The following is a 21,660-nucleotide window of genomic DNA, read 5'->3' on the forward strand; positions in this document are numbered from 1 at the left end:
GGCAAAAAACAGATCCATGTCCCCCAAAAAAGCAACAGGAAAGAAACAAGACAGGTCAATAAAATAGACAAACAAAATATAGAGTGGGACACCATTAAGCTCATGGACAATGTTTCAGAGGCTCATGTTAGGGCTATTGTGTTTTTGTTCTATGTCATACTCTATTTCTGTCTGAGGCAGCTACTGTACTGTACTGTTCTGACCTGTCTATAATTGCCAGCGAATCTGTCACATATAGTACAAGCGCCAGGCAGGCTCCCAACAACCAACTTTTGCTGATCTAATCCAATATCCCCCACCTTGTTATCCTGTTGTTGATCTCAAATTGAATTCCGGTAGCAGAGTTGAGGAGTCACAGGTGAGGTGACCAGAGGGTGAACTCTACACATTACACACTAATCTGGCCACGATCTGATAAAGCTTTGCTGCTTGTCAGGCCCATCTCCCCCTCTCTCTTTCGCTCTCTCTCTCCCTTCCTTAATCTCTCTCCCTCCCTTAATCTCTCGCCTATCGCTCTATCTCCCTCCCTCTCAATCTCTATCTTTCTCGCTCTCTCTCTCTCTCCCTTCCTTAATCTCTTTCCCTCCCTCTCAATCTCTCTCTCTCCTCCCTCGCTACCTCCCTCCCTCCCTTCTCTAAATCGTTGATTCCACCTAATATAGACTTTTCCTGTGACTGTGTAAGGAAGGAGTCTTGATAAGATCACACCAGGCCTGTGGTTCTGAAAGGCCCCATCTGTGTGTGAGTGAGTGTAATACCCAGAGAGGGCCATTGGAGGTGTATTGTACTGCCTTCTCATCTGGTACTGCATTAGTGCCGGGCTATCCCCGTACGACTCTGGGTGTGAAGACAAACCAAAGTAAAACAGGGAAACAGACTTCATCCGGACCAGGCATAATCCAATGCAGAATAAGGATAGATAGCCAGAAAGGAGAGGGCAAATACAGTACCATAGAATTCTAAACTGAAACTTCATCCATTCAATGTATCCTTTCAGTCAGTGAGCTTTGCTAACACTGGACCTGGGGGGAAGCAGGCAGTACACAGTGCCAGGCAGGCTTTGGACAGACAGTTAGTTTCTCCTCTCTAGTCTCCAATACATATACATGTACCAGACAATGGGAGGACAACTCTGGCCCAATGAGCTCTCTGTGGTGGGCTTTCTGCTCAGTTTAAACAGCAACACCAGAACTTGGCAGGAGAAAGAGGAGAGAGACAGAGTGAGAGACAGAGAGAGAGAGAGAGAGCTAGAGTGACAGACAGAGAGATTGAGAGAGAGTCGAGAGAGAGTTGGGAGAGAGAAATAGCGAAACAGAGAGCGAAAGAGAGAGAGAGAGAGAGAGACAGAGTGAGAGCCATAGAGAGAGCGAGAGAGAGACAGAAAGATAGAGCGAGAGAGAAACAGCGAGACTGAGCGAGAGAGAGACAGAGCGATAAAGAGAGACCAAGAGAGAGACAGTGAGAGCGAGAGAGAGAGACACCGCACGAGAGCCATAGAGAGAGAGCGAGAGAGAGACAGAGAGATAGAGCGAGAGAGACCGAGCGAGAACCATAGAGAGAGCGCGAGAGAGAGACAGAGAGATAGAGCGAGAGAGAGACAGAGCGATAGAGAGAGAGACCAAGAGAGAGACAGAGAGAGCGAAAGAGAGAGGGAGAGACCGAGAGACAGAGAAAGTGAGTCATGGATTATTCATTAGATGTAGGGCAGATTCAACTGTCTGCACTGTAGCCATTATGTTTAGACCAGCAGCATCTCTGTATTTTGTATTTTTTTTGTATTTATTATGGATCCCCATTAGCTGCTGCCAAGGCTAATCTTCCTGGGGTCCAGCAAAATGAAGGCAGTTTATACAATTTTAAAAACATTACAAATCATTCACATATTTCACAACACACTGTGTGCCCTCAGGCCCCTACTCCACCACTACCACATATCTACAGTACCAAATCCATTTGTGGCTCCTGCTTGTATCTCACTACAGTAATGTGAGATCATTGGTGCTCGGTTACGGCACATTAACTGTCATTGTACCTCAAGAATAACAGTAGATACATGTACACTACTGTTCAAAAGTTTGGGGTCACTTAGAAATGTCCTTGTTTTTTAAAGAAAAGCACATTTTTTTGTCCATCAAAATAACATCAAATTGATCAGAAACAGTGTAGACATTGTTAATGTTGTAAATGACTATTGTCGCTGGAAACGGCTGATTTGTTATTGAATATCTACATAGATAGGCCCATTATCAGCAACCATCACTCAGCAACCAATGACACGTTGTGGTAGCTAATCAAAGTTTATCATTTTAAAAGGCTAATTGATCATTAGAAAATTGAGCAAGAGGACAAGTACATTAGAAGACCAGCATCCCAGAGTCACCTCTTCACTGTTGACGTTGAGACTGGTGTCTTGCGGGTACTATTTAATACAGCTGCCAGTTGAGGACTTGTGAGGCGGCTGTTTCTCAAACTAGACACGCTAATGTACTTGTCTTCTTGCTCAGTTGTGCACCGGGGCCTCCCACTCCTCTTTCTATTCTGGTTAGAGCCAATTTGCGCTGTTCTGTGAAGGGAGTAGTACACAGCGTTGTACGAGATATTCAGTTTCTTGGCAATTTCTCGCATGGAATAGCCTTCATTTCTCAGAACAAGAATAAACTGACAAGTTTCAGAAGAAAGTTCTTTGTTTCTGGCCATTTTGAGCCTGTAATCAAACCCACAAATGCTGATGTTCCAGGAACTCAACTTGTCTAAAGAAGGCCAGTTTTATTGCTTCTTTAATCAGAACAACAGTTTTCAGCTGTGATAACATAATTGCAAAAGGGTTTTCTAATGATAAATTAGCCTTTTAAATTGATAAACTTGGATTAGCAAACACAACGTGCCATTGGAACACAGGCGTGATGGTTGCTGATAATGGGCCTCTGTACGCCTATGTAGATATTCCATAAAAAATCTGCTGTTTCCAGCTACAATAGTCATTTACAACATTAACAATGTCTACACTGTATTTCTGATACATTTGATGTTATTTTTAATTGACAAAAAAAAGTGCTTTTCTTTCAAAAAACAAGGACATTTCTAAGTGATCCCAAACTTTTGAACAGTAGTGTACATGTACAAGACAATTGGAGGAAAACTCTGACCCACTGAGCTCCCTGTGGTGGGCTTTCTGCTCATTTTAAACAGCCACACCAGAACTTGGCAGAAGAGACAGAGAGAGAGAGATAGAGAGACCGAGAGAGAAACAGAGAGAGAGCGAGAGAGAGAGAGAGAGAGAGATACAGAGCGAGCGAGATACAGAGCGACAGAGACCGAGCGGGAGACCGAGAGAGAGAGACAGTGAGAGACAGAGAGAGAGAGACCGAGAGAGGGACAGAGAGAGAGAGACAGAGAGAGAGAGTCATGGATTATTCATTAGATGTAGGGCAGGTTCAACTGCAGCTGCATCTGCACTGTAGACATGATGTTTAGACCAGCAGCATCTCTGTGGCTCCTGCTTGTATCTCACTACAGTAATGTGAGATCATTGGTGCTAGGTTATGGCACATTAACTGTCATTGTACCTCAAGAAGAACAGTAGATACTATTCACAACAGCAGGATGTTGTTGATGAGATGATGTTCTTGATGTTGTTGATGATGTTATTGATGTTGTTGATGATGATGTTGTTGATGTTGTTGTTGATGATGGTGTTCTTGAAGTTGTTGATGATGATGTTCTTGATGTTGTTGTTGATGATGATGTTCTTGATGTTGTTGATGATGATGTTCTTGATGTTGTTGATGATGATGTTCTTGATGTTGATGATGTTTTTGATGATGATGTTCTTGATGTTGTTGTTGATGATGATGATGTTCTTGATGTTGATGATGATGATGATGTTCTTGATGTTCTTGTTGATGATGATGATGTTCTTGATGTTGTTGTTGATGATGTTCTTGATGTTGTTGTTGATGATGATGTTCTTGATGTTGTTGTTGATGATGATGTTCTTGATGTTGTTGTTGATGATGATGTTCTTAATGACGATGTTCTTGATGTTGATGATGATGTTGTTGATGTTGTTGTTGTTGATGTTGTTGTTGATGATGTTCTTGATGTTGTTGTTGATGATGGTGTTCTTGAAGTTGTTGATGATGATGTTCTTGATGTTGTTGATGATGATGTTCTTGATGTTGTTGTTGATGATGATGATGTTCTTGATGTTGTTGATGATGATGTTCTTAATGTTGTTGGTGATGATGATGTCTTGACATTGTTGATGATGATGTTCTTGATGTTGTTGTTGTTGATGATGGTTTTGATTATGCTGTTCTTGATGTTGTTGATGATGATGATTTTGTTGTTGTTGATGATGATGTTCTTGATGCTGTTGTTGACGGTGATGTTATTGATGTTGTTGTTGATGATGATGTTCTTGATGTTGTTGTTGATGATGTTCTTAATGTTGTTGGTGATGATGATGTCTTGACATTGTTGATGATGATGTTCTTGATGTTGTTGTTGTTGATGATGGTTTTGATTATGCTGTTCTTGATGTTGTTGATGATGATGATTTTGTTGTTGTTGATGATGATGTTCTTGATGCTGTTGTTGACGGTGATGTTCTTGATGTTGTTGTTGATGATGATGTTCTTGATGTTGTTGTTGATGATGATGTTCTTGATGTTGTTGTTGATGATGATGTTCTTGATGTTGTTGATGATGGTCTCTAAACCCCTCCCTCCTCTCCTCCCTCCCCTCAGGGTAGTGGGTTGGCCCGTCAGATAGGTGCGGTAGCCTACGTGGAGTGCACTTCCAAGGTGTCGGAGAACAGCGTACGGGACGTGTTCCACATCACCACGCTGGCGTCTGTGCGGCGGCCACAGAAGCCTCAGCTGAAACGCAGCAGCTCCCGCCGGGGCCTCAAACGGGTGTCCCAGCTGCCCCTGCCCCCCCTGCCCGGTCGGACTGATACCCTGGATCCTGCCCCTGTCATGCAGAAGGACCGGGCCAAGAGCTGTGTGCTCATGTAGAGACCCACCAAGACAAATATATATATATATATATATATATATATATATATATATGTACATACATACAGTACAGTATGATACACAGAAATATATGACAGAAAGAGGAACTCTATTTATTGGTTTTGTTTTGTTCAATTTTATTTTATTTTTGAAATAAATGCTCTATTATTCTCGTTTTGCACTGCTGAGGAACAAGGACAAAAAACGAAAAAATATGCTTTTGTGTGTGTTTGCGAATCTTTTTGGAGCTGTTTACATTTAATTTTTTTTGACTGATGGACGGTGAAGTGGACTGGTTCTCTCGAGACGAAGTCTCAGGGTAGAGAGAGGATAGGAGGGAAATAGGAAGTGCTGCATGGTCCTGGGGTAGGGTTTGTGGAGTGCACTGACTGGGGGGGATCAATCCTTCACACAAGGACGGCACAACAGCCATCTTTACTGGACGGCTGGAGGAGAAGACTTTCATTCTGTGGAGAAGGTAGTGGAGGAGGTGAATCAGGAAGATGGAACAAGAAACTTCTCAGTGGACAATGGACATGATTGCTGTTGCTATGCTATATTGTGTTGATACTAGAGGTCGACGATTATGATTTTTCAACGCAGATACCGATGCCGATTATTGGAGGACCAAAAAAAGCCGATACCGGTTAATCGTCCGATTAATTATTTTTTTTGTAATAATGACAATTTCAACAATCCTGAATGAACACTTATTTTAACTTAATATAATACATCAATAACATTAATTTAGCCTCAAGTAAATAATGAAACATGTTCAATTTGGTTTAAATAATGTAAAAAAAAAAAATGTTGGAGAAGAAAGTAAAAGTGCAATATGTGCTATGTAAGAAAGCTAACGTTTCAGTTCCTTGCTCAGAACATGAGAACATATGAAAGCTGGTGGTTCATTTTAACATGAGTCTTCAATATTCCCAGGTAAGAAGTTTTAGGTTGTAGTTATTATAGGAATTATAGGACTATTTCCCTCTATACCATTTGTATTTCATTAACCTTTGACTATTGGATGTTCTTATAGGCACTTTAGTATTGCCAGTGTAACAGTATAGCTTCCGTCCCTCTAGTTAGCGCGCGCTAACTAGCTAGCCATTTCACTTCGGTTACACCAGCCTCATCTCGGGAGTTGATAGGCTTGAAGTCATAAACAGCGCAATGCTTGACGCACAACGCACGAAAGTGCTGTTTGCAAAACAGTGCTGTTTGCTGGCAAAACGCACGAAAGTGCTGTTTGAATGAATGTTTACACACCTGCTTCTGCCTACCACCACTCAGTCAGATACTTGTATGCTTGTATGCTCAGTCAGATTATATGCAACGCAGGGCACGCTAGATAATATCTAGTAATATCATCAACCATGTGTAGTTAACTAGTGATTATGATTGATTATTTTTTATGAGATAAGTTTAATGCTAGCTAGCAACTTACCTTGGCTTACTGCATTCGCGTAACAGGCAGTCTCCTTGTGGAGTGCAACGAGAGAGAGGCAGGTCGTTATTGCGTTGGACTAGTTAACTCTAAGGTTGCAAGATTGGATCCCCCAGCGGACAAGGTGAAAATCTGTCGTTCTGCCCCTGAACAAGGCAGTTAACCCACCGTTCCTAGGCCGTCATTGAAAATAAGAATGTGTTCTTAACTGACTTGTCTAGTTAAATAAAGGTATAACATTTTAAAATTAAAATATCTGCAAATCGGCACCCAAAATACAGATTTCCGATTGTTATGAAAACTTGAAATCGGCCCTAATTAATCGGCCATTCCGATGAATCAGTCGACCTCTAGTTGATACTTCCTGTTGCCATATATGAGAATAGAAACTTGTAAAAAAAAAATGCTGAAAAGGGACTCTTATTGAGTGGGTAAATGATGGGAGTAGGTCAGACAGACAGAAATACAGTAGTCAGTTTGACATTGCTTGTAACCAGACAGAGTTAACAACATGAAGAATGTGTGGAGTTTTCCTCAGATCATTCGAACCACAAGTGCTTTCTAGAAAAAAGTCACTTTACATATCCGTTTTCGTAATAATTTAACACTATTCAATGCGTCAACTCAGATCATGTCAACTTGATTCACTGAAGCTATTGCTGTTGTCGTTATGTTAAGATGTTACTTTGTGGGAAATATAGTGGTAAAATGTTAGGGCTATTTTACTGTATTTTCACATACTCTAAAAGTCTCAAATAAAGCAACAGCTTGACTGTAGGGAGAAGAGACTACCTCTCTGACCCATGTCTCTTCATTGTGTTTGAGAAGACATCAGTGCTGTCAGTCACTAACATTACATACAGTGCTGCTTAAAAGTATGTCAACCCCTTGTGCAAATACAGATTTTTAAAGTTTTTACCATGAAATCTTAATTTAATCAGAACCAGTCTTTTTGATCTGACATATGTTGGTGTAGAGAAAATAATTTGTGTAGTAGAAGAACAAAATGAAAAAATAATTACTGCAAGTGCAAAAATAAGTGAACCCCAGTTTGCATTGGTTAAATCAAGCAGGTAAGTAGAATCTGGTGGGTAAACAATTGGGTACCACATGAACCAATCAAAAGGAGAGATCGTTAGGAAAGAGTTAGGGCGGGATTCTGACAAATAGAGATCAGAAACCTGGTCAGTTTGGTGTTACCCATCCCGGTGAATGCAAAGCACACCATGCGGAGAGGAAAGGAGATCTCAGAGGACATCAGAACGAGGGTGGTGAGAGCACATCAGTCTGGGGTTATAAAATCCTCTCAACAAGATTTGAGCTCCATCAGTCCACTGTTCTGCAAATACTTTACAAATGGAGAGCATTTAACATGACAGCAACTCGGCCTAGGAGTGGACACCCTTCCAAAATATCCCCAAGAGCCACCAGAACAACAAAGAAATTGTGTGAAAGCCAACCCAAACATAACTTCTAGAGATTTGCAGACCTCCCTTGTTGCATCTCAGGTAACATGCTTCAACAATAAGAACACTGAATCAAAATGCTATTGATGGGTGGGTTGCTCGGAAGAAACCTCTGCTGCCAAAAATAACCAAATTGCCTGTCTTAACTATGCCAGAGACCACCTGGACAAACCTGAAGGTTTCTGGAAGTCCATTCTCTGGACCCATGAGTCCAAAATTGACCTTTTTGGTCACAATCGACACCGCTAGGTTTGGCGAAAACCCAACACTGCCTACCACCAAAAGAACCTTATCCCAACAGTCAAGCATGGTGGTGGGAGTGTCAAGATCTGGGGCTGCTTTTCCTCCTCTGGACCTGGACGACTCCACATAATTAAGGGAACCATGAATTCTGAGGGATACCAGGAGATTCTTGAACAGAACGTCAGGCCGTCAGTCAAGGAGCTAAAGCTGGGCCGAAAATGGTTCTTCCAACGAGACAACGACCCAAAGCATTCAAGCAAATCTTCCAAAAAAATGGCTCAGCAGAAAGAAGATTTGTGTTTTGGATTGGTCAAGTCAAAGTCCTGCCCTAAGTCCAATTGAGATGCTGTGGCAATACCTGAAGTGGGCATGCCAGACACCCCTCAAACCTCACTTGGCTGAGTTCTGTAAGGAGGAGTGGGCAAAAATCCCTAAAAACAGATGTCAGAGACTGACTGACTGGCTATAGGTGATGTTTACACCAAGTTATCGCTGCTAGTGGAGGTGCCACAAGCTATTGACTGAAGGGGTTCACATATTTTTGGACACATCAAATCTGAGTTTCTGTTAAATAAACCACTTTTGTTAAATAAACAATGAAAATATTTTTCTTTGTTTGTTTCTGTCATTTACTTGGAATGTCTTTATTACAAATTGGGGTTTAGATAAGGATTTGATGTATGTTTTATACCAAAATAATGACCGGCACTGTAGGGTTCACATACTTTCAAGCAGCACTGTAACTAGTCTGTCCCACTGGGCACAGATGTCAATTCAACATCTATTCCACATTGGTTCAATGTAATTTTGTTGAAATGTTGTGAAAAGCAGGTTGATTCAACCAGTGTGTGCCCAGTGGGATGTGATGATCTTCTTGTTATTACTCAGCCCAAACAGATGAATGTTAGATCTAACTCCCCAATACAGCCCCATTAATTATTCACGCTGTTAAAATCAAGTGCTTTGTAACATCAACTAGTAGCAACTGAGCTGCCACCAACAAGAAGGAGACGAAACCTTCACTTTGCTGGAGTTTTGAAACACATCATCCTGAGATGTTTTGAAACATTACATGGTATGTTGTATCACCCCCTTTTTTGTATTTTACCCCCTTTTTCGTGATATCCAATTACGATCTTGTCTCATCGTTGCAACTCCCCAACAGGCTCAGGAGAGGCGAAGGTCGAGTCATGCCTCCGAAACACTCGGGAGGCCCCGTGTGTAACACCTTTTAATCAATTTGTCGTGGAACACTAAGCTAGGGACTGAGAGCCTACCGGAAAAGGTTGAAAACATCATTTTTGTGTTTCGAGTTTGTTTAATGCAATTAGACATCTTCTCTTTTGGTTTAATTTCCTCACTTTTTATTGTTGTACTTTTCTCCCCTTTTTTCTGTCCAATTGTTAGTTAGTCTCTGCAACTCCCCTACAGACTCAGGGGAGGCGAAGGTTGAGAGCCATGCATCCTCCAAAACACGACCCTGCCAAGCCACACTGCTTACTTAACTCAGAAGCCAGTCGCACCAAATTGTCGGAGGAAACACCATACAGCTGGCAACCGAGGTCAGATTGCAGGCGCCTGGCCCGCCACAAGGAGTCACTAAAGTGCGATGGGACAAGGAAATCCCAGCCGGCCAACCCCTCACCTAACCCGGACAACACTTGGCCAATTGTGCGCCGCCTCATGGGTCTCCCGGTTGTGGCCGGCTGTGATGCAGCCTCTGATCGAACCCGGGTCTGTAGTGACACCTTAAGCACTGTGATGCAGTGCCTTAGACCGCTGCGCCACTCAGGAGGCCCCGTTTCCTCTCTTTAAAGCTTCTTAACACTATTATGGTGTTTCAAATCCTGTCTAGTGCAGAATTAGATCACTTTTCGGAAGTATTTTAAAACATTGATTTATGTATCTGATCATTTGCAAGTTTAACCCATTTTGGCAGGTATTGTTGAGCAGTGCTCAATCCACTAGCAGTAACTAGAGGTTTTACAACAAGCATCCTCTAAAAACAGAACCACGTGGCAAGATAGGAAGGAGATTAAAAAATACTTACATTTTGAGCAACATATTAAGTTGGTTTTATTCATTATATTTATTTAGGCTATAACGCTTTCTGTGTATCAGAACACTTACATTGGGTTTACATTCAAACACCCTCCAAACACCTGTTCTAAGCTCAGGTGTACTACTTTTCGTGGTTTCATTACGCAATCATGGTGTTTTGAGTCTTTCTATTTTTACAGTGAACAATAAGCCATGTATCAAACCTCACCAGGTGTTCATCATAAGAGATTCCAGGCAGATCCCTCTGGTTACTTGTTAGCGCTATGCCTATAAGCATCTATCGGACGTCGTCAAGGTTACCACCACCATCATTGCACTATTTCCTCATCAAAAAGTCAAAACAGTCATGCTGCCTTCGAGGTGAGTCAGGCTGACAAGGCAACACACAGCTCACTGAATTAACTAAAGCAAAACGAGTGCATCATCAACACAACAAAGAAGACAACACAATGTTTTGTTCATATTTAAATGAGTCACCACATGCTGCTTCTTAACCCGGGGTGAGAGGAGCTTCGACTGTACTCAAAGTGACAGCTGACATCACGTGCATGTTGTACTCGTCTCTGAGGAAAACATTTTGTCATCAGTTTGACCCTTCACGTCTGTGGTTGGCTGAGTTATTTTTCCCTGCATGCACCTGTAAACCAAGCTGTAGGCCAGGGCAGCCATGACCTCCCTGTCTGCCTGCTGGTCTGTGTGACATTCCAAACATGACAGGGTGTTGGGGAGCAGGCAGACTGTTGACCAGACAGTGTGTGGCTGGAGGTCGGAGTGGACACTCAGTCTCTGTCACCACATTGTGGCCCTGTCCTGGCCTGACTTAATACATTTCCTCTATGTGTGTCTGTCACTGCTGCTGTCACACACTGTAAAAAAAACTTGTAACTTACAATTGTAATGCGTCCAGCTGCAAGAGGACTGTGAGTTTGCTCCTCTCACCCAGGGTCTTCCAAAATAATCGTGTTGAGCAAACTCACATCAAAAATGTTGTGTGGTAATTTTTATTGAGCAAATTCACAATCCGATTGCAGCTGGTTGCGTTACAATTGTACGTTTAATCAACATATTTTATTATTATTTACAAACCCCAGACTACCAGGCAACCTCCAAAGCTCCCAATTACACTCAGAGGGCAAAGAGTCGCAAAAGAGCAAATTAGGTGGAGTGTATTTATGGAGGACAAAAAAGGTTAGGTAAGACCAGGCATGGGCAATTATTTTCCATGGAGGGCCACATTAGAATATATTTTTGCCATCGCGGGCCAGAACCATATTACAGGATTATACATCATGTGTATGACTGTGTTGACAGATATATCTACTGTAAATCACATCCAGATATGCTACTTATTTTACTTTTTTAACATGCACAGAAATAAACCACATACATATTCTCCTTTTGGCAGGTATTTTCATTATTTAACAGGCAATGAACTACACAGAGGGAAAAATACACTGTGCATTCAGCACCACGGACAGAACCCTTGTTAAAGGGTATGCACAACAACACAAGAAAGAGAGCTCAACATTACATTTAAACTACTCAATCAGTGTGAGGAGTGAAGTCTCTGATGGGAATTGACTAGAGCAGTGAAGTCAGGTATAGTTTCTGTCGCTATGCACAGGATTGCTGAGAGGTGAGTCAGTAAGAGATGATCTGTGCCTTGACTTGCTATAATTCATCACTGAAAATGTCTGTTCACATACATAGGTTGACCCAAACACTACAAACGTCTTCTGAGCAGGACTCCTAATCTTTGGAAAGTTTTGTTCATCAAGAGATGCATAGAACCTCGTCAGTGACATTGTTTTGAGTAGTTCTCCAATCACTGCATCAGACTGAAGATCGATAAGCTCAAGTTGCAGGTCAGTGGGAGCGTTATCCACATTGAAGGTGAAAGGAGAGGAAACCAACAGCATGTCATTTTCCAACACTTTGAAATCCTCAAAACGACAATAAAACTCACCGTTCAAAACACACAGCAGCGATGTATACTTCTCCCGCTGGTCATCTGATAGGGAACAGACTAGTAGTGTGGGAAGGTGGGTGAGATTGTTGGCTTCTACTTGAGTCATTTTACCATGAAGGCTGTGACAAGGCTGTACATCTGATATGCAAAAAGGCCAAAAAAACACCCTACATTCATTGTCTACTTTCCTTTCCTTTGAAATCTTTGAAAAACAATTTTTTTGTGCAATTTCTAGCTAGCTACTATTTGTAACTGTGACATGTGTCAGCCTGTCAGTCACTGTCTGTCCTCGTGCAGTTGTTACTTGTACGTGCCTTCAAAATAAATGTCCCACAAGCGGATTCGACCATATTAATGACCTAAGACTCGTATTTCTGTGTTATTATGTTATAATTAAGTCTATGATTTGATAGAGCAGTCTGACTGAGTGGTGGTAGGCACCAGCAGGCTCGTAAGCATTCATTCAAACAGCACTTTTGTGCGTTTTGCCAGCAGCTCTTTTCTGTGCTTCAACCATTGCGCTGTTTATGACTTCAATCCCGTCAACTCCCGAGATGAGGCTGGTGTAACCGATGTGAAATGGCTAGCTAGTTAGCGCTAATAGCGTTTCAAACGTCAATCGCTCTGAGACTTGGAGTAGGTATTCGCCTTGCTCTTCATGGGTAACGCTGCTTCGAGGGTGGCTGTTGTCGATGTGTTCCTGGTTCGAGCCCAGGTAGGGGCGAGGAGAGGGACGGAAGCTATACTGTTACACTGGCAATACTAAAGTGCCTATAAGAACATCCAGTAGTCAAAGGTATATGAAATACAAATGGTATAGAGAGAAATAGTCCTATAATTCATATAATAACTAAAACCTAAAGCTTCTTACCTGGGAATATTGAAGACTCATGTTAAAGGAACCACCAGCTTTCATATGTTCTCCTGTTCTGAGCAAGGAACTTAAACGTTAGATTTCTTACATGGCACATATTGCACTTTTACTTTCTTCTCCAACACTTTGTTTTTGCATTATTTAAACCAAATTGCACATGTTTCATTATTTATTTGAGGCAACATTTATTCTATTGATGTATTATATTAAGTTAAAATAAGTGTTCATTCAGTATTGTTGTAATTGTCATTACTACAAATACATTTTTAAATTCGGCCGATTTATCGGCATCGGCTTTTTTTGATCCTCCAATAATCAGTATCGGTATCGGCATTGAAAAATCATAATCGGTCGACCTCTAATTTAAACTAAAACGTTGCTCTGGGTTCCTCTGTATCTCCATACACTCACAGGCATTTCCCAGGTTTGTGATGTGAAGGAGAGTTTTACAGCCCAATGTCTGGCATCTATTTCAGCAATCTGATCAGTCAGTTGGCCTTTACTGAGGAGAAGCCAGGGGGATTAGAAGTACCTTTGTTAGTTCTCCCTCTCCACTCTGCCTCTGCATACTTCACTTACTCCCCTCTCATGCTGTTAATAACAACCACTGTGAGACATACATGGTGTGTTATCTGAATTGCCATCTGACATTATTCATACAGACAACTCACTGTCTGGTGATCTGGATTGTATACATTCATGGCCAATTACTATCGGATGGTGTCCATACAGGAGGTCTAGTCACGCACTGCAGGGCCAAAAGTATGTGGACACCTGCTCATCGAACATCTCATTCCAAAATCATGGGAATTCATGTGGGGTTGGTCCCCCCTTTTCTGCTATAACAGCATCCACTCTTCTAGATGTTGGATCATTCAGCCACGAGAGCATTAGTGAGGTTGGGCACTGATGTTGGACGATAAGGCCTGGCTCGCAATCCGTGTTCCTATTCATCCTAAAGGTGTCCGATGGGGTCGAAGTCAGGGCTCTGTACAGGCCAGTCAAGTTCTTCCACACCGATCTCGACAAACCGTTTCTGTATTGACCTCGCTTTGTGCATGGGGGAATCGTCATGCTGAAACAGGAAAGGGACTTCCCCAAACAGTTGCCTCAAAATTGGAAGCACAGTATCATCTAGAATGTCATTGTTTGCTATAGCGTCACGATTCCCCTTCACTGGAAGTAAGGGGCCTAGCCCGAACCATGTAAAACAGGCCCAGACCATTATTCCTCCTCCACCAATCTTTATAGTTGGCACTATGCATTCGGCAGGTAGCATTCTCCCGGCATCTACCAAACCCAGATTCGTCCATCGGACTGTCAGATGGTGAAGCATGATTCATCACTCCAGAGAAAGCATTTCCACTGCTCCAGTCCAATGGCGGCAAGCTTTGCACCACTCAAGCCGACGCTTGGCATTGCTCATGGTGAATTTTGTGCGGCCATGGAAACCCATTTCATGAAGCTCCCGATGAGCAGTTCTTTTGCTGACATTGCTTCCAGAGGTGTTTGGAACTCGGTAGTGGGTGTTGCAACCAAGGACAGATTAATTTTTTTATGTGCTACGCTCTTCAGCGCTCGGCGGTACCATTCTGTGAGTTTATGTGACCTACCACTTCACAGCTGAGCCGTTGTTGCTCCTAGACGTTTCCACTTCACAATAACAGCACTTACAGTTGAGCACTGCAGCTCTAACTGGGCAGAAATTTGACAAACTGACTTGTTGGAAAGGTGGCATCCTAAGACGGTGCCACATTGAAAGTCACTAAGCTCTTCAGTATTTTTTTATTTCATTTTTTAAAACCTTTTTCAAGTTAGCGGCAGGTAGTCTAGTGGTTAGAGCATTGGGCCATTAACCGAAAGGTTGCTGGATTGAATTCCAGAGCTGACAAGGTAAAAATCTGACATTCTGCCCCTGAGCAGTTAACCCACTGTTCCCCTGGCGTTGAAGATGTGAATGTCGGTTAAGACAGCCCCCACACCTCTCTGATTCAGAGGGGTTGGATTAAATGCAGAAGACACGTTTCAGTTGAATACATTCAGTTTGACAACTGACTAGGTATCCCCCTTTCCCAGTTAAGAGCAAATTCTTATTTACAATGACGGCCTACACCGGCCAACCTCGGGCGACGCTGGGTCAATTGTGCGCCGCCCTGTGGGACTCCCAATCACGGCCGGTTGTGAAACAGCCTGGAATCGAACCCTGGTTTCTGTAGTGACGCCTCAAGCACTGAGATACAGTTCCTTAGGCCACTGCGCCTCTTTTTGGTAGCCCAAGTAAGGCCATTCTACTGCCAATGTTTGTCTATGGAGATTGCATGGCTGTGCGCTTGATTTTATACACCTGTCAGCAACGGGTGTGGCTGAAATAGCCAAATCCACTAATGTGAAGGGGTGTCCACATGCTTTTGGCCATGTAGTGTAGCTGAATGGCCATTCATAATGACAATTTACTGTCTACATCCATTCCCAATTTGCCTGTGGATATTATCAGTAAGCTATAGTACACTGGCCAGTGTCCTGGGGGAAACCTGGACTCCTAGAAAGGAGTCAAGAGAGGTAAACACACAACGTATGAGTGCACAGGGTTTGTACATGCACACACACATACAGATGTAGGATTTTCATTTGATCACCCTGTTGCAGGAGAATGTTCCTACTATGCAGGACTTTTAAAACTTGTAGTGTATTTGAGGTTTACCAAATGTTTTGAAGTTAGATTTTCCCTTAAGACAAATGTAATAACCCCTACAAAAATGTCCATTAAATATAATCCACATAATAATTCACATTTCCTGTTACCGCTGTAGCTAACTGGCTCAATTTAAGATCCTACATCTGTACACTGCACCTGGAAAAATAAGAAGTGCTACACAGCCACATGCCAGCCAATATATGCCAGCCAATGTATGCCAGCCAATATATGCCAGCCAGTAAATGCCAGCCAATATATGCCAGCCAATATATGCCAGCCAATATATGCCAGCCAGTATATGCCAGCCAATATATGCCAGACAATATATGCCAGCCAGTATATGCCAGACAATATATGCCAGCCAATATATGCCAACCAATATATGCCAGCCAATATATGCCAGCCAATATATGCCAGCCAGTATATGCCAGCCAGTATATGCCAGCCAATATATGCCAGCCAGTATATGCCAGCCAATATATGCCAGCCAATATATGCCAGCCAGTATATGCCAGCCAGTATATGCCAGCCAATATATGCCAGACAGTATATGCCAGTCAATATATGCCAGCCAATATATGCCAGCCAATATATGCCAGCCAGTATATGCCAGCCAATATATGCCAGCCAGTATATGCCAGCCAATATATGCCAGCCAATATATGCCAGCCAGTATATGCCAGCCAATATATGCCAGCCAATATATGCCAGCCAATATATGCCAGCCAGTATATGCCAGCCAGTATATGCGAGCCAGTATATGCCAGCCAATATATGCCAGCCAGTATATGCCAGCCAATATATGCCAGCCAGTATATGCCAGCCAGTATATGCCAGCCAGTATACGCTAGCCAATATATGCCAGTCAATATATGCCAGCCAGTATATGCCAGCCAGTATATGCCGGCCAGTATATGCCAGCCAGTATATGCCAGCCAGTATATTCCAGCCAGTATATTCCAGCCAGTATATGCCAGCCAGTATATGCCAGCCAGTATATTACAGCCAGTATATGCCAGCCAGTATATGCCAGCCAGTATATGCCAGCCAGTATATGCCAGCCAGTATATTCCAGCCAGTATATGCCAGCCAGTATATGCCAGCCAGTATTTGCCAGCCAGTATATGCCAGCCAGTATATTCCAGCCAGTATATGCCAGCCAGTATATTCCAGCCAGTATATGCCAGCCAGCATATGCCAGCCAGTATATTCCAGCCAGTATATGCCAGCCAGTATATGCCAGCCAGTATTTGCCAGCCAAATTGCACGTCTTGAGATGAAAATCCTCCACCAGAATATTAATCTAGAGAACTTTCCCTTGTTGCCTCTTACATGTTCCAGCCGAACTAGATTGTTTCCTAACAGATGAACACAACAAAGTGGAGGCAGACCTGAGCTGGTCCCTGAGGTGGTTTAGTAATGAAAACACAGACTGTGGGGATGAATTAGCCCACGCTTTAGTGCCTAGCTCTTCTTTCCACCACCGAGTACATTCCTGCTAATTAAAACGAGCCTTGTATATATGTATGTGTTTGCGTGTGCGTGTCTGAATTAGTCAGGAGATCCACCCCTGTCAACCTTTACCATCACCCCAGAAAGTTAAAGATTGACCGATACAAGTATTGATTTTCTACCTGCATATTCATTATTCTTCCATTTGTTTTCTGGGAATACACACACACACACACACACACACACGCACGCACGCACGCACGCACGCACGCACGCACGCACGCACGCACACACACACACACACACACACACACACACACACACACACACACACACACACACATGTGAAGATGGGGATGGGGGGGGGGGTTCTCCTCAGGCGAGATTGAGGATGAAGTTGTGGTTTGGGGTGGTGGTTAGGGGGAATGTTGTGAGAATATTCAATATCTAATCTCTCATAGTGTCACACGCCAGGGAGCCATTCACTTATAATGAAAGACAGGTTTCTATTTCATCATTAAGGTATGCAACAAATCAATGTTTGGGCTTGTTTTTAATTGTCTGAGACATCATTGAGGGGGAACAGATCTATTGGATTAACAGCCATATGTGTTGGATGGAGAAAGAATACTTGAACATCCATAACAGCAGATAAAGAAAGACATTTACTGTGAACAACCTAAAACATAATTGATGCCTCATCATGCCCTCTGAAGGGAGTTAGGCTGCGTCCCAAATGGCACCCTATTTCGTTTATAGTGCACCATAGGGCCCCTATGGGCTCTGGTCAAAAGTAGTGCACTATGTAGGGAATAGGCTTCCATTTAGGAAGCATCCTTATTTAGTACCTTTGGGCATTTTAGGTTTCTCCCTAGTTATACACTTCAACATACACCCTGGACCTCTATGGAGAGAGAAAGAGTTGCCCAGGTGTCTGACAGTGTTGTGGGGACTAATTATGGCGCAATTAAAACCATGTCTGATCTTGTGTGACGTTAATATGCAGGACAGGTTTGTCTGCCTAATCTGCTGAGAGTAGGATGCTATGCTCTTCCTCACTGGGAGGGGAAGATGGTTAGTGTACTGCCTTGTATTTCACCCTACCCAGATCCATGGTAAAAGCTTGTGACTGCTTCTGACATGCATCCAATTGAATGAGTACAGTGGAGAACCAATCACACGTAGACATATCAAATCAAATCAAATGTATTTATATAGCCCTTCGTACATCAGCTGATATCTCAAAGTGCTGTACAGAAACCCAGCCTAAAACCCCAAATAGCAAGCAATGCAGGTGTAGAAGCACGGTGGCTAGGAAAAACTCCCTAGAAAGACCAGAACGAGGACAGATGCAAAGCCTCGGTCTGATGCCATTAAAAGGTAATTTACCACCTTCACAAGTGCAGTCTCAGTGCTATGATGTGGTCTAAAACCAGACTGAAGCATTTCGTATACATTGTTTGTCTTCAGGAAGGCAGTGAGTTGCTACGCAACAGCCTTTTCAAAAATGTTGCTCAGCAAACTTTTTTTTAAATAGAATGTTATTTTACAGAAACCAAATTAACAAAAGACTTTCAGCATGCTTATAGGGAAGAGCACTCACCATGCTCGGCACTGACACAAATTACCTATAATTGGTTGAAAGAAATGGATAACAAGAAGATTGTGGGAGCTGTTTTGTTAGACCTCAGTGCAGGCTTTGATACCATTGATCATAGCATATTGCTGAAAAATGTAGGTGTTACGGATTAACATCCTCTTCCTTATCATGGATAGATGGTTACCTATCCAATATGACACAGAGGGTTTTCTTTAATGGAAGCCTCTCTAAAACAAATTTGGTTGAGTGTGGTGTACCGCAGGGCAGCCGGCTTGGACCATTATTGTTTTCTGTGTTTACTAATGACCTTCCACTGGCCTTGAATAAAGCCTGTGTGTCCATGTACGCTGACGACTCAATAGTATACACGTTGACTGCAACAGTAAAATAAATAACTGACACCCTTAACATAGAGCCCCAGTCAGTTTTAGAATGGGTAACTAGCAGCAGGCTGGTGCTAAATACCCCAAAAACTAAAAGCATAATTTTTGTGACAAATGTCTCGCTCAACCCTAAACCTCAACTAGATCTATTATTGAATGAAAGTGGCTATTGAGCAAGTTGAAGAGACTAAACTGCTGGGTGTCACCCTAGATAGCAAGCTATCATGGCCAAAACATATAGACTCCATGGTTATTAAAATGGGAAGAGGTCCATGATAAGGCGTTTCTCTGCTTTCTTCACATCTCAGTCAACCAGACAGGTCCTACAGGCCCTAGTTTTATCTCACCTGGACCTACTGTCTAGTTGTGTGGTCAGGTGCGGCAAAGAAGGACATAGGCAAATTGCAGTTGGTCCAGAATAGAGCAGCACGTATTCCACTTAGATGTACACGGAGGGCAAATGTTAATGACATGAATGTCAATCTCTTCTGGTTCAAAGTTGAGGAGAAATCAACTTCTTCAGTATTGGATTTTGTGCGAGGCATTGATGTATTAAAGGTACCGAACTGTCAGTTCAAGCAGTTGGCACACAGTTCAGACACTCATCGGTACAACACAAGACATGCAACCAGAGGTCTCTTCACAGCCCCCAGGTCCAGAACAGAGGCTGGGAAACACACCGTGTTAAATAGAGTCATGACTAAATGGAAATCTCTGCCACCCCAGGTAACTCAAGCTAGCAATAAAACCAGAAGTTTTATATGTAATTACGTCCCTCTGGCCATCTACTAAAGAAACAAAATCGGCCTGTGGATGAATCTAGTTGATCCCTGCTGTATAGTAGGAAGCTACTGTCAGCTACTGTCACTGTTGGCTGGTGTTCTGATATGAGCTGGTGTAGGAGTATGGGCTGGTCCTAGGTGTAATTTCTGAGGATATCTTGTGGTTAAATCCAGGTGGTTAACCACACAGCCCTGTGAACTTTTCAGACATCAAAATCATCATGAAGCAACAACAATGATAAACCGTTCCTCTAAAAGACACAAACCCAGAATAAACAAACAGCCCTCTATACAGGGATTAGGAATACACTGACAAGACATAGGAAAGAGGAGCTAGGTAATGCTTTGATTCCAAACATTCTCCCACCATGGTGATGTGAAGTCCAGATCGAGTGTCTGTCAGACCCTGAACCCAATGTGTTTCCACAGAGATGCTGACGTCATGGTAACCAACGAGCTGATGTTCCAGAATATTAATAAACCCAGATGAACTTGGCATGGTGAGACCTGCTGTCAATTACCGTACAGAGGCAAAGGTATGACACACAGGCACACACATATGCACACGCACACCCACACTTATAAAAATGCTATTATAGTTGAAGAGAAAATGCAGCAGCAGAGGGAGAGAGAGAGACAGGGAGAGATAACTAGAGAGAGAGAGACAGGGAGAGATAACTAGAGAGAGAGAGACAGGGAGAGAGAGAGAGACAGGGAGAGATAAGTAGAGAGAGAGAGACAGGGAGAGATAACTAGAGAGAGAGAGAGACAGGGAGAGATAACTAGAGAGAGAGAGACATGGAGAGATAACTAGAGAGAGATAGACAGGGAGGGATAACTAGAGAGAGAGAGATAGGGAGAGATAACTAGAGAGAGAGAGACAGGAAGAGATAACTAGAGAGAGAGAGACAAGCAGAGATAACTAGAGAGAGAGAGATGTTTACTGTTCATTTTTATTGTTTATTTCACTTTATATATTCACTTTATATATTATCTACCTCACTTGCTTTGGCAATGTTAACACATGTTTCCCATGCCAATAAAGCCCTTGAATTGAATTGAATTGAGAGACAGGGAGAGATAAGTAAGAGAGAGAGAGACAGGGAGAGATAACTAGAGAGAGAGAGAGAGAGACAGGGAGAGATAACTAGAGAGAGAGAGACAGGGAGAGACAACTAGAGAGAGAGAGACAGGGAGAGATAACTAGAGAGAGAGAGACAGTGAGAGATAACTAGAGAGAGAGACAGGGAGAGATAACTAGAGAGAGAGAGGGGGGGAGAGATAACTAGAGAGAGAGAGAGACAAGGAGAGATAACTAGAGAGAGAGACAGGGAGAGATAACTAGAGAGAGAGAGAGAGAGAGAGAGAGAGGGAGAGATAACTAGAGAGAGAGAGACAGGGAGAGATAACTAGAGAGAGACAGGGAGAGATATCTAGAGAGAGAGAGACAGGGAGAGATAAGTAGAGAGAGAGAGAGAGAGACAGGGCGAGATAACTAGAGAGAGAGAGACAGTGAGAGATAAGTAGAGAGAGAGAGAGAGAAACAGGGAGAAACAGGGAGAGGGGCAGTTCAGTGGTACGGAAGGAAGAAGCCATTGAGCTGTCCCTAATCAGGCCAATGAAGCCGTGAGCACACACACTCAGGCTAGATGCTGCTGAAACAGGAGTGTGTC

At 42.8% G+C, this 21,660-nt stretch overlaps 1 protein-coding gene across 1 annotated transcript in view; it reads left to right on the plus strand.

The window, feature by feature from the left end:
- LOC135564652 (rho-related GTP-binding protein RhoN-like) overlaps positions 1–7,250 on the plus strand; it is a 49,213-nt gene extending 41,963 nt beyond the window's left edge. The window contains exon 5 of the mRNA XM_065010071.1: positions 4,749–7,250. Within this exon, the coding sequence (XP_064866143.1) occupies positions 4,749–5,018 (270 nt within the window). The 3' untranslated portion in view covers positions 5,019–7,250. The remainder of the gene's footprint in view (positions 1–4,748) is intronic.
- Positions 7,251–21,660: the final 14,410 nt, after the last annotated feature.

Source organism: Oncorhynchus nerka, linkage group LG26 (genome assembly GCF_034236695.1).
Source record: "Oncorhynchus nerka isolate Pitt River linkage group LG26, Oner_Uvic_2.0, whole genome shotgun sequence".
Classification (NCBI taxonomy): Eukaryota; Metazoa; Chordata; class Actinopteri; order Salmoniformes; family Salmonidae; genus Oncorhynchus; species Oncorhynchus nerka.